Here is a 13488-nt window from a genome sequence, read left to right as displayed (position 1 = left end):
TGCGTAGGCCCGAGTTCCTAGCCCCGATGATTCTCCTAAACCACCTCAAGCAGACAACCAAAGTCATCCACTGATGATTCTCCTAAACCACCTTAGGTAGACGATCAAAGTCATCCACTGATGATGCTCCAAAACCACGTCGGTCCGATGATCGAAGAATCATCTGCCAAGATTGTACTAGCTAACTTATAGACAATCCAACATTGTGAAACTCAGCTGGTCAAGCGACAAAAGAAAGAACTTCATAAAAGGTTTTTTCATTGATGAAAGAAGAATACATTGTTTGACTGATCGAGACTTTATAGTCAAAAACAAAACTCGACCTGTTACAACAAAAATAAAAGGAAAAGACCGAGAGGGCAATCGGTTCCCTATGAAGCCGGAGGCGACAACTTGGGGCTATTGTCGAAGAGCACCTCATTGTCCATCGGCATGTCTTGGTCCTTAGGGAGGTCGGCAAATGGGTCCACCTCGACCTCGAGGTTAGGATACCTCACCTAGAAGCACCCGAGGGCAACCAGGTACTTGTATTGGTAGGTAACTTGTCCCGACCTTTGGAGCCCAAGCTTGAACCCGTTTGACTCCTTGCACTGGGAGATGGTCTCTTTTGCCCTCTCAGGCACTAGGTGGTGCTTCTTGGCCAAAAGACCCGCTACGGCGGACATGTGCCCAAGTCATGCACCTCGGCCAAGTAAGGCCCGCTAAGGCAGAGCCTATGCTTGAGTCGGGCACCTTGGCCAAGGAAGACCTATTATGGCGAACATATGCCCGAGTCGTGCATCTCGGCTAATCAAGGCCACTAAGGCGAAGCCTGCGCCCGAGTCATGCACCTCGACTAGGAAAGGCCCGCTACAGCAGACATGTGCCCGAGTCGTGCACCTCAACCAAGCAAGACCCACTAAGACTAAGCTTGTGCTCAAGTTGTGCACCTCGGCCAAGAAAGGCCCGTTGAGGTGGAGCTTGTACCTGAGTCATGCACCTCAGCTAGAAGACCTGCTAGGATTGACATATGCCTGAGTCATGCATCACGGCCAAGCAAGGCTTGCTAAGGCAGATCCTGTGCCCAAGTGATGCACCTCGGCCAAAGAAGACCTGCTACAACGAATATGTGCCCGAGTCGTGCACCTCGACAGAAGACCTATTACGGCGGACATATGCCCAAGTTGTGCACCTCGACTAAGCAAGGCCCGTTAAGGCGAAGTTTGTGCCCGAGTCATGCACTTTGACCAAGGAAGACCGGCTATGGCGGGCATGTGCCTGAGTCGTGCACCTTGACCAAGGAGACCCGCTATGGTGGAGCAGAAGCTCGAGTCGTCCGACTTGGCCAAGGGAGACCCGCTATGGCGGGACAAGCGCTCGAGTCGTGCAGCCTGGAAGAGCATAGGACTTACTATGACAAGCCCAAGAAACAGAGACGAGTCACCCGACCCGAGAAAGGCCTACCACGACGAATCGCACTCACCTAAAGGCACCACGGATCCGACTGAGAAGCAGGGACCCCGATTGCCCGTAGTGCAAAAGGATGTACCTCGAGCCCCCTTACGAGAAACTCGATGCACACCTTTGGGGGGGAGAAAATGATAAGGAATATTCTGGTACTGCTCACATGAAGACAGTTGGCGGCCACCTTGGAGTCGACGTGGTGCATATGCACGGTATGATCTCAAGAGTGACGTGGTTAGCTCGATAGCGGCGCGTGGTCATGCCCACGCCGCCCGAAATCGTAAAGGGGGCGTCGCACAACGTGGAACCATACAGGTCAACCTACACCGTTCGAACCATACGGATCGGTCGCCTGGAGCATCAACAACCATTAATGACCTACATACGACCAACCCCCTGCAACAGTTATAAATGTCAATCCCTTGGCCAGTGCTAGAGGATCGGACCTCAAACGCTCCAAATGCTCCAAATTTTAACTTAAGCTTTGGAGAGGTCGAATCAAGAATCCCCCTCCCAACATCGACCTTTTGTGCAGGAAAGTGATGCCAAAGAGAATCCAAGCTCCACCTTGGGTCGGCTCAGGAGACACCAGCCCCCGACCCGACATTCTCATCTTTGTCTTGGACACCTACGTGGACGCTCTAGCGCAATCGGGACTGAACCAAACGATACCGACCCCCATGACACGACATAAAGGACCGCAATAGGTTTAAATTATGTCACTAATCTATATTAAAAGTTTCCAAAGGTGTATAAAACCTTGTTAGAGATACATCATTCAATACCCAGAGTGACATGCTGGTCTCAATGATGGTTTGATGGTCAATACAATTTTTTATATCCCAAACCATTTAAATATGAAATATCTTTGACTTACCATTCTTATTAGTCTGTATTTAAGTGGTAATAATCATGGTTTTGAACAATAATTCAGTCTATACCAAAAACTTAAAACTGTATTAGAAAACCAGAATAGTAGGAAATGATTTAGTTTGATTTGACAAACTGCTTAGCTATAGTTTATGGATTTGATTTGTTTTCATCCATGAATCTGATGAAACTGGACAAATGTACAGTCCTCCTACCAAATCTTCATATGGAAAAAGCATATCTAGGAAAAGGTTTGTCATTGCATGAGCAGGAAAAGTTTACATGGACCACATACCATCTTTGGACAAACCATGGTGACCCATCCCCTTAACTTTGCCCTTTTCCTATGCAGATGATGCAGAGATGCTGGTAAAACTGCAAGAAGTCCCTCCTCCAGTTTAGCTTGTGCTTTGATGGGGCCACTGCAGCTGCAATTTGGCATTGGCAGGAAGACAGACCTGAAAACTTATTCACATCTCATTAGGTTTTATAACTCTAGTTTCTGCAAAAGCAATCAAGCAGAGTTCCTCACCTTCTGGAAAATGCAACTCTAAGTCTATCAAAACAGTAGAATTTTTGCAGCTAAAGAATGAGAGATCAAAACCATGTTAAATTTTCTTCAGATGTTCAGCCTCACATTTGGTCAGTCTAATTCGATTACCACTGATAGTTTATTGCCTATGTCCGATGACAATTAGGACAGCACAGAGAATCCATGGCCACAGAAGAAGATATTCAGATAAGAAGAGTAAAATGAGAAGATCTGGAGGGATTTCGTTATGAAAAGGGTCAAAAAAAAAAAATTTTCAAATGATGTCGAAGGTAATTGAAAATGGACATCAGATCAACATAAACGTGTCAGTTCTGAGGACCTTAAAAGTTCAAGTCTCATGGCTTGGAAGGTGATAAGGTAAGAAATTGGCTTGTGACACAGACATTGGAGCCTTCTTCCACCAAGTAATAAATAGATTTTGTATGTTCTTGGACCAAAGTAAAGATCAGACTTCAGTTCATGCAGAATGGAGTAGCCTCATTAAGTACGGAATTGATACTTCATGGTTGAAGAGAGTATCTGTTAATTTTGAAGCTAATAGACTTCCACCAGAGAAAGTAGAAACAGTACATGACTGAAATGGGAATATTATTGTCCTTCAGAGGTTTAGATGCCTCTTTCTTGATGGGTACAAACTTTATGATGATTGGTCCCCCAACCTTCTCTCTCTCTCTCAAGTATCATGTGAAGGAAGGACTCTCCACAGCCTCTTTATCCATATCAAGAGGCCATAACACCTCCAGATCATCCAATGAAGGGATAAGGCACACCAGGTCAGAGGGGTGTAGTGTTCTGGTAAAGGGATAAAGGCACCTGAGGAATGGTTTTAGATGTCAAGCTTTTTCACTATTTGTTCTGAATTCATGCAAAATGATCAACCATGCTGAATCCTAGTGCCTTCAAGAACCATTTTAAGGATGTAGATGTTGCATCGGTGATGATATCTTCTTAATCTAGATATACAACTCAAGCTCACATACAAAGATGTTAAACTCAGAAACTGGTAATAGTATGAGATCAAATGCTACTGATCAGTTTAGTGCAACCAAATCATTCTGGAGATGATCACTAACTTTGTCTGGTGGGCATGTTACCACCTAGTGCAAAAATCACCACCGCTAGTGCGAAAAATGAAAAGGAAAGGAAAAAAGGAAGAGAAAAAAAAAGCTTATTTCTTTTGTCTGCAAATCTTCCTAGTTCCTCAAAATATCAGGACAAGGAAAAGATATTTGACAGAGTACTCAAAGTAATATCCTCTTCTCAGTTTCTATAAAGATCCTAGACATCCAAATCATGCAAGCAATCCTTGTAGAAGCTCTCAGACCTAAGCTAAAATATCACTTGAGGTGAAAAGCTTCACATCATTGGTGACTGAACGCAGGACACCAACGTAGGAGTGAAATGTACCACACACTAAATGCAGAAGCGAGGCCAAACTGCTCGAATCATTGACGTCTCCTTGTTAGATCCGAAGAGAGACATGCCCTCAGCCTCATCTGGATTCACGAGGTGACCTGAGGGCCAACAAAGCTCATGACTTGTAGGCCCCAAAATCTACTGCAGCCAATGGAAGAGAGCCATGTCAACAGATAGCAATGCCCTCAACAAAGGTCAGGATGGTGTAAGATGATGGCTTCAGTAATCCCCGAGGGAGCTGACAGAACTAACCCTGGCTTTGAGGAAACTACTGCTATGTGTTACAAGTGGGACTAATTTGAATTGCATGGAAAGACCAAAGAACACTTGCTTGAATCAAATGTTCACAGATATAACCTCCCAGTATTCTTACTTCTTATTATGTCAATAGATCATATATTTTCGGCACTATATCTTTGAGATGTCTGATTGGTACTTAATTATGCTCTTTTGTAAAAAATAAACGATAATGAAATTTGTTTATGTTGATCCCTGAAAGATTATATTTTAATTAATCATACAATATAATATATTAGTAATAATTTGTTGATCCCTGAAAGATGAAATTTGTTTCTGAAAGTTTATGAAATTTGTTTGTGCACTTGGTACGCCCATATAATATATTAGTAATAATTTCAGATTTGACTTGTGAATAATTTGAATCTGGATTGACAGAGAAGATAATAAAAACTAAAAGAATCTGAAATTGAAGTACTGTTATAATCAGATATATAGCAGCATTTTGGATTATCATAGGTTACCTGGATGTGTGTTGGATATTCTGAGACTTCTGTGAGGTTCCCTCATTATCTTTGAATCTTCCTTCAATTTTGAGTCCTATAAATTTGATATGTACCACTATGCATCTGTCACCAAAAAAAAAAGAGAAACAAAGCACAATTAACATCAAGAACAATGAATGTTATCTGCTATCAATGCATCTTATGTCAATACTACAAGTTGAACTATGGAGTCATTTTCTTATAATGTTTGATCCTAAATTTGACACAGTATAAACAACACTGTGAATAGGAACTAGCATATGATGCAAAGCTGAAACTAAATTTGGAGCAAACAAGAGCTGAAATGTTAATGGAAAAGGAGTTTATTTGACATCAACAAGCAAAAATCTGCACAAAGAGATAGTGACCTGACCACAAACTATATTTCCACATACAAATCTGCTGCCATTGCTGGCCTTCTCAAAATGGTTTTTCTTAATCATTGTTATACTGCATTATAAACTAGGTAAGACACAACTTTCTAACAGGCATTTCTTCAGCAATTTGTCATGCACCAAAAGTGCACACTAATTTATGGAGCACTGGCAGTGACATTGGAGCCACTCAGTGTGAGGGGGCATAAGAGTCACAGCACAACATGAAAATCATTCCACAACACCACCAAATCACCAATGGAGGAGCAGACAACAGAGAGAGCGAGACCTGCAGTGGTCCAACCGAACATGGATGATAGACTGTTGTCGCTTCCCTTCTTGCTCGGTTTCTAAAGCGCCTCTCCGCTCCCCCCCACCCTCTAGAATCCCTTCACGCGCTGCCTTCATCGTCTCCAATCCGTTCTCAGGCTCTTCAGATCCAATCTTCTGTAGATTCTGGGAAGCAGGACCTGTCCCTGTTTTGTTCTCTGAAATAAGAGTCCTCTGTAACATTTGAATCGACTTCCGTTCTCGTTAGGTGCTTGAGAAAAGGAAGCATTTTATGGACTCTCTTCGGTTTCGATTCGATTACCTTCTTCCCGAATGAAAATTTCGGTTCTAGGACGGGCGGTGGAGCAAAGCTTCAAGCTTTGGAATCGTCAGAATCGAAAGTTTGGATTTTGGCCTGCAACGAATTGAGTTCATCAGTTCATCAGCTGCTGGTCGTTTCTCCCTTCTTCCATAGAATGGATCTTTGCTGCAGCAAAGAATTCAATCTGGATTTTTGGATTCCATCTTCTTGTTTTGGTTTGGGATTCAGGTCAATTACTTGATTCCCTTTCTGCTAAAGGGTTTAGGGGTTTTGGCCGCTTCACAATCTTGCTTCTGTTCTTCATTCCCTTCTCATCTCTGTCGGATGCTGGACATTTTCTGTCTGAATGTTCTAATAGAGAGAAGAATTCCGTAAAGGTTTAGGGTTTTAGGAGTAGATTTTGGTTGTTTTCGGTCTCAGACTCATCTGAAGCATAGAATTCTGAGGCTTGTAGGTTGTACAATTGCATCGTTTTCTTCGAGCTACCATGTCGTCGTGCCTCGGCGGCGGCGGTGGCCGGGCCTACGGCTTCGACCTCGACATCGTCAAGCCATCGTCTCCGTCGTCGGGCCGCTCGTCGGACTCTTCCTCGCCTTCTTCCACCCTCTCCGAATCGAGCAACACAATCTCCATCAAGAGGGCGGCGAGAACTCCGCGGAAGAGACCCAATCAGACCTACAATGAGGCCGCCGCGCTCCTCTCCACCATCTACCCCAACATCTTCTCCACCAAGAGCCTAAAGAAGCTGTCCAAGAACCCTCGAACTTTTGCCTCCTTCCCTGAATCCTCCGACCTCCTGCCGCCCTTCCCGGTCCTCGGCGACGCCGGCTTCCTAATCGACAAGATTCAGCCCGAGAAACCCGCCGCCGTACGCGTCGAGCTCAAGCTTAAGGTTCCGTTCGAGAAGGAGTGCACGAGCCCAGTGAGCAACGTCTCCTGGGAGCCTAACTCCCCGAACCCCTTCGACGATGATGACGACTTCGACGCGGAGTCCATTCTCGATCAGGAGGTCGAAGCGGGCATCGACAGCATAATGGGCAACCTCAACACGAACACTCCCACCGACGACGACAACAGTGAGGGATCGAATCACTCCAATTCCGGCATCAATCCTTTGCTTCGGAGTCTCATCGGATGCAAAATGGGCGGCAAGTTCGAGCTCGGGCTCGGGTTCAGGCTCAGAAGAAACCTGCAGCGAGCGCTGAGGAACAGCGATGAGGGCTACTGGTGGAGGTCTCCAACAGTACCAGTTCGAGACATCACTCCAGATATCAACCCGTCGACGGCGACGGCCACGGTGACGCCGCCGGCTTTGGAGAAGAAGAAGAAGAAGAAGAAGGTGGACAAGGAGGAAGTGGATGGCACGAAGAATTCCGCAAGCGCTACTCCCAACCCACCGCAGGAAAAGCTGAAGGCTTCTCTGGGGCTCAAACTGAGCCACGAGGAGGTCATCAATGCATGGTCTGACAGCGGCTCCATCTTCTCAGACGGCCCTGACTCGCCGAATTCATCCGCCGACGCTCTCGTAAGCATCATGTCTCCATCTTTATCAGTTCAAATCACTCGAATTCTCTCTCTCTCTCCAAGGACTGCTCTGCTCATCCTGGCGGTCTGGTTTCGCAGGCCAGGTTGGCTGACATCGATCTCTTTCTTGACGCGGCGGGCGTCGGCGGAGTCAGGGAGGCGAGCGTTCTGAGGTACAAGGAGAAGCGGAGGAGCCGACTGTTCTCGAAAATGATCCGGTACCAGGTGCGGAAAACGAACGCCGACCGGCGGCCCAGGATGAAGGCAAGCTCGAGACTTCATCTCTCCTCTTTCAGGATTTTAAGTATTATGTTTTAGAAGTTTTTAGATTTTTTTTCTTTTTCTTTTTCTTTTTTTAAATAAAATAATTAAATTTAAAATAAATAAAAAAATAAAAATATTTAAATTATTATTTATATTTATAAATAAATGATGTCTACATCCATTCATATGCAAGTGTTTAGGTTTACAGGCTCAAATCAAATAGTAGTTTAAGATCCTCTAAATATTTTTGTTTATTATTATTATTATTATTATTATTATTATTATTATTATTTACTTTCGTTTTAATTTCTTCTTTTATTTAGTTTGATTTTAGACTAGTAATACCTTTTTATTACTATTTAAAATTTGATTACACTTACATATGATCACTTCCTATTTATATTTTAATATCTTTAGGATAATATTTTTTAACTATAAATTACAATAGTCAGAATCGGTAGATTTGATATTTAAAATTTTAATTAATTATAAGGTATGATATTTATAGTCTTACCTCATAGATAAATATCTATAGGACACAACTAGAAATCACTTTTAGTTATGTTTTTTACATATTTCTATTTGTATCTTATGTAGTAAAAAACACCAATCAATCTCAAAAATGTATATGGTTAAGATGTTTGATCGAATATATTTACTATTACATTAACAAACCAACTATTTTATAGTGTGACAATCAAAATATCTTAAAATTAACTATAAATCTAATTTATCACTCAAGAACTAAATATATTAAAATTGAATAATATTTGATCTGAGAAAATATGCTTCAAGAAGTCTTAGGTCAAGTTATTGATATATTTATCAAATCTTTCTCCAAAGGCTCAATTCGAAGATGTTCGAAGCAGTTTGGGATTTATCTTAAAAAATATGGAGTGTTACGATTTAAAGTATTGTCTTTTGAAAGATTTTAGATTTTTATCTTTTATCATTTAAATAAGTTATTAGATAGAATTTTAAAGAGAAAAGTCTCTTGGTTTAAATTGTTATTTTACTTCTATAAATAGATATCATCTATATATATAAATCCATCTAAGTTCTGTAAGCTCCTCAATATGTTGAGGGAGGCAAAGAGCACTATTAAAAAAGAAAAGTCAATTCTGAGATCAGAAAAAAAAGAAAACAAAAAAATCTCTTAAGAAAGATAAGGGCAAGGGTAAATTGGGTAAAGTAATGATTACTAAGAAAGAAAACCCAACAGCAAATGACAAAGACCAGTATTTCCATTACGGCAAAGATGGACATTAAAAGAGGAACTACAGAAAATACCTTACAGAAAGGGCGATATCGAAGTTAGTAGATCCTATAAATATTTTTTTTAAAAAAAATAATTTTATTTTAAAATGTTTATATTAATTTTTTTCTTCTTTTATTTGGTTTGATGGTGGACTGACTAATAGTATCTTTCTTACTATTATTTGAAAATTGATTATTACACTAACGCTTGATCTCTTTCCAACCACTGCTGTTCTTGCAGGGTCGCTTTGTGAGGAGGCCATCCCTTCTCCAGCAAGCGATAGAGGAAGAGCGGCAGTGAAAACCATAGTTGCAGAAGACATCAAGGTTTTTGTTCCATCTTAAAGCTTCCGAGTGTTGTTTAGGATGAGTTAGAATTTGAGACATCCAAACATAATGAGATTTTGTCCGGAGAATCTTAATTTTTTTTTCCCTATGTTCTGTTTCCTTTTTCTTCTCATCATTTGACTTTTATGTCAATGTAATGTGGAAGGTCAAAGTGCTAATAAGATTCTCCGGCATCAAGGAGAGGTATATTAGGCCTTCAATCTTGCTGCTGCATCTTCTGCTCGTTCCTGGTTGCTACCAAACTGGTCATGCTAAGAAAAAGGTGCAGATTAAGGTCGCAGCTTTGATGAAAGAAGACAGCTAAGAACACAGTAATCTACTGTCACGCAAACCATATGCTTCACGTGAAGCCTAGATGACACACTATCTTTCTTTTCAAGGGTGGTTGGGATCAGAACTCAAGAACATAGATTCTGATATCGCTGTCGCGGGGGTGAAAGCTCGATACGATCATGTCAGATTGGTCATGCTCAGCTTTGCTTGGATTGATTAAGTTTGATGAAACAACAGAAAAGATTTAAGAATGGAATGTTCTTTGTTCCGATTCAATGGCCTACCTCAGTATAATGTTGGCTTCAAAGAGAGAAAGTTGCTTCCTTTGCCGGTCTTTCACGTTTCCCTGGAGGACGACCAGAAACTGCTGTTCCCGTCGTTCGACTCGATGTCGCTGTCGTTCGGCTGCTCCTCGATCGAGTCGAGGTTCGGCTTCCACGCCGGGGGCCGCGACCGGCTCGGTAGGGTGACGACTGGCGGGGCCGAGCCGCGCTTCTTGGCGGCGGCGACCAGGCGGTTCATGAGGTTGGCGACATCGACGGCGGAGGTCTCGGAGCGGATGACGTCCTGGGGAAGGAGGAAGTAGACGCGGCCCGGCTGGAGCTGATCGTCGGGCCGGAGCGGGTTGGAGCCGAAGGTGGTGAGGTAGTCGGAGGAGTAGAGCGCGTCCTTGGGAGGACTCCTCCTCCTGATCTGGGCCACCGTCACCGGCGCCTTCACGTCCTCCACGTAGCCGGTCATGTGGATCACCCGCACGCAGTCCTTCGGCGGTGACGCCTTGCTTGAGCTTTGGGTGCAGCCCATAACCCTTCTCTAGTTAGCAAGTACAATACAAACACAAGGAAATCGAGAGGGAGATTAAGAAGCTCCGACGAGGGATGGAGAGCAGTGGAAGATGAGGAAGAGGGAGAACAAATACAAGAGATGAAGTTGGTGAATTGGATGCCGACCCCATATATATATATATATATAGAGAGAGAGAGAGAGAGAGAGAGAGAGAGAGAGAGAGGAGGGGAAGGGAATGAAACTTTTGATGAGGTCAATTCTTAAGTGTTGACATTTGGTGTGCGTTTATTTTTTTTGTTGAAAGTTGTAGTAGGAAAGCTCGGAAGATATTGCTCAATCGGGAAGCAATACATAGTCTCCATACACTCAGTTAGAAAATAATATTGTACTCATATCAGTAAAAAATCTAAAAAAATTCTCCTCTTAATATAAAAGGAGATCTCTGTAAGTATATTCCTATAATACTTTTTAAAATTTTTAATTATCATTATTATTTCTTGCTCGATATGAATGAATATCGATAACTTGAGTATCGAAAAATTCTTATCGAAAAATGAATCGTCGTAACGAAGACTTTGTAAATATGTCAAAACTTCATCTCTAATCAAATCATCTCCTGTGTTTAGATTAAGGCTCCTTAGTAATCATAAATCATATCATGATAAGCTTAAGAAAGATGAATTGTCATATTAACATTGTCATATCGAGGACAACTAAACATCTAAATTGTTCAACTTACCCTAATGATAAAACATCTCCCTATAGATGATTCATTTGCCTAAAAGATCAGAATTTAAAGCACCCGATGCACTACAAATAGGACATAAGCATATGAAGCACTTAATATATTATAATTGGGCAAAACATCTCCCCACACATGATACATTCGCTTAAAATATCAATATGCCCTAATTAAGAAAAATATATACTCTCGAGTGTTACATCTATCTAATAGATTAACATTTGAAGTATCTAATGCATCATAATCATGTAAAGTATATTCTTGCACCGATGTATTCATCTAAGATAAAAACATTTAGAGCATCAGACTCACTTTTACTTGGTAAAATATCTCGCATGTCCAATGCATACAACTTGGAATAAAAGCACTAAAGCTCTAACTCGAAGCTTAGATTAGATGGATATATCCCTCTTGTCCCATGTCCCCATTTTTATTTATAAGGATAATAATTATCGAGGCTTTCAAGATGGCCATCATGAAAGAGTATTGCCTCCAACTAATAATTACACAATAAGATTGTACAAAATACATTTGAATACATGTAAATTCTGCGATGAATTAGAGATTAACAATCATAACTTATAAAAACAAAAGAATATTTGAGAATAAGCAGATAAGAACTTATTCGGAGGTAGACTTCATTTTTTTTGTACATCTGTAAACTTCAAACTACATCATGATATTCGAATCCATCCTAAAATATCTCGGTTTTTCTATCAATCTAAATAGAATAAATGGCGTAGGCATTTATTCTCAGAAAAAAAAAATCAATCTATTACTATTTAAAAACGGGGAATTCCTGTTTACTTGATTTAAGTGCTTATTTTCTTATCTATATTCATAAATTTCGGTTGATGTCAATAATCCTTGCGTTGACTCCAAATAATCATACCATTACATCTTGATGCGATTGTTCATTGGTTCTAAATCCAACAAATCATCCAACACAATGGGATTACACAAAACGTTTGAAGTTGGAACAATCACACAATTATAATTATGGGAAGAAGTCAAAACGCGCAACACATTACCTGTGTGTGTCATCTCTTCCATTGTTGATTTTGACCCTAATCCAAATGATCCATCTTTAATGATACCTTGGAATAGTTTTGGTTTATGTGTCTGAACGATTTTATTTCGTAGGAGAAATTAAGGGTATTTTCTATTTCCTATATATAACATTTATGAGTAGTGTTATTATTATGTGTTCATTTGGTCATAACGGTAGCAACTGTCAAACTAATTCTCTTTTCCAATTAAATTAAACTGTCTCCGCATAGAATCTATTTGTTCGTTTCTTCTTCAAATCTGACCGTGCAAAAACTGTGATCACCACAAGCTTCTAACGATGACCGTTGGATCACACTCGTGTATACTTGTGTGTGTGCAAACGTCCCTAACTTGGTTTCTCTCTCTCTCTCTCTCTCTCTCTCTCTCTCTCTCTTTATTGGCAATTTCCCGCCGGCGTTTCCCCTCCCCGCTTCTAACCTTTCGGGCATCTCTTCAGCTGTGGCTCCGGAAGCTTCTAACCAGCGGCGAGCAGTTTTATAGGTGCCGATGAGCTTCGTGCCTCCTTCGCTTCCGAAGAAGTGCCACCAAAGTATTCCCCCACCAACGATCACCTTCCTAACCACTCAACGTTGGGGTTTTCTCGTGAAAAGAAGTATCGCGAGAATTTAGTGTTATGATCTTACAAGATATATTATAGATATGATTGAATTTTGATTACGATTATCGAGCAATAAAAAAAATTAATTATCGTAAAAAAATTTAAAAAATAATTTTGATGAAATGAACTCACCTAATTACTAATTGTAGATCCTCTTGTATATAAAGAGATAAGACTTTATAAGAACAACATAAAGATTATAAATTTTTTTCTTCTCTCTTATAAGAGAGAAGATGACTAGTCTAATTCCCCTTACATATTGATATCATTATGACTTTTAAATATGATGACATTGTGCATACAAATCAGATAAACACTTTTTGAGGAGCATTGAAAGGTATGTATCATAAATTTGATATATTATTATTTAATTTTAATTTCTTATATTCATATTTTTTTTGTATAATAGTAGCATATTATAATTTTTATATTTATAATTATTTGGTCATGATTTTTATGCTTATAATAGTAGTATAATAATTAGTAGGCCAAAGTTGATGAATATTATATTATGTGGTTTAGGTAAGATAAAATATAGATATGTTTGAATTCTTATTATGATTATGAATACTAGAAAGAAAGTCTAATTATGGTA

At 40.6% G+C, this 13488-nt stretch overlaps 1 protein-coding gene and 1 long non-coding RNA gene across 3 annotated transcripts; one reads left to right on the top strand and one right to left on the bottom strand.

Moving 5' to 3' along the window:
* Nucleotides 1–2458: 2458 nt before the first annotated feature.
* On the bottom strand, nt 2459–5804 carry LOC135614221 (uncharacterized). Its single transcript, XR_010487454.1, has 3 exons — nt 5728–5804; nt 5044–5148; nt 2459–2771 (listed from the first exon to the last, which is right to left on the bottom strand). It is a non-coding gene; the product is annotated as an uncharacterized LOC135614221 (long non-coding RNA).
* A 30-nt stretch (nt 5805–5834) lies between these two features.
* Nucleotides 5835–9972, top strand: LOC135614219 (protein CHLOROPLAST IMPORT APPARATUS 2-like). 2 transcript variants are annotated; one of them, XM_065111341.1, is made up of 4 exons: nt 5835–7555; nt 7654–7818; nt 9317–9402; nt 9569–9972. In XM_065111341.1, exons 1-3 carry the CDS (start codon nt 6518–6520, stop codon nt 9374–9376), a joined length of 1263 nt encoding a protein of 420 aa, XP_064967413.1. In that variant the 5' UTR covers nt 5835–6517; the 3' UTR covers nt 9377–9402; nt 9569–9972. The 2 variants fall into 2 exon arrangements, with proteins under 2 accessions (XP_064967413.1, XP_064967412.1); XM_065111340.1 differs by lacking the exon at nt 9569–9972 and having other exon boundaries at nt 9317–9535.
* Nucleotides 9973–13488: the final 3516 nt, after the last annotated feature.

Source organism: Musa acuminata, chromosome BXJ2-6 (assembly GCF_036884655.1).
Source record: "Musa acuminata AAA Group cultivar baxijiao chromosome BXJ2-6, Cavendish_Baxijiao_AAA, whole genome shotgun sequence".
Taxonomy (NCBI): domain Eukaryota; kingdom Viridiplantae; phylum Streptophyta; class Magnoliopsida; order Zingiberales; family Musaceae; genus Musa; species Musa acuminata.
This window is presented reverse-complemented; position numbering and strand designations above follow the sequence as displayed.

Coding starts and splice junctions, on each gene's coding strand:
- LOC135614219 (XM_065111341.1), top strand. CDS start 6,518: ATGTCGTCGTGCCTCGGCGGCGGCGGTGGCCGGGCCTACGGCTTCGAC. Junction 7,556..7,653: donor ATTCATCCGCCGACGCTCTC/GTAAGCATCATG, acceptor CTGGTTTCGCAG/GCCAGGTTGGCTGACATCGA. Junction 7,819..9,316: donor ACCGGCGGCCCAGGATGAAG/GCAAGCTCGAGA, acceptor CTGTTCTTGCAG/GGTCGCTTTGTGAGGAGGCC.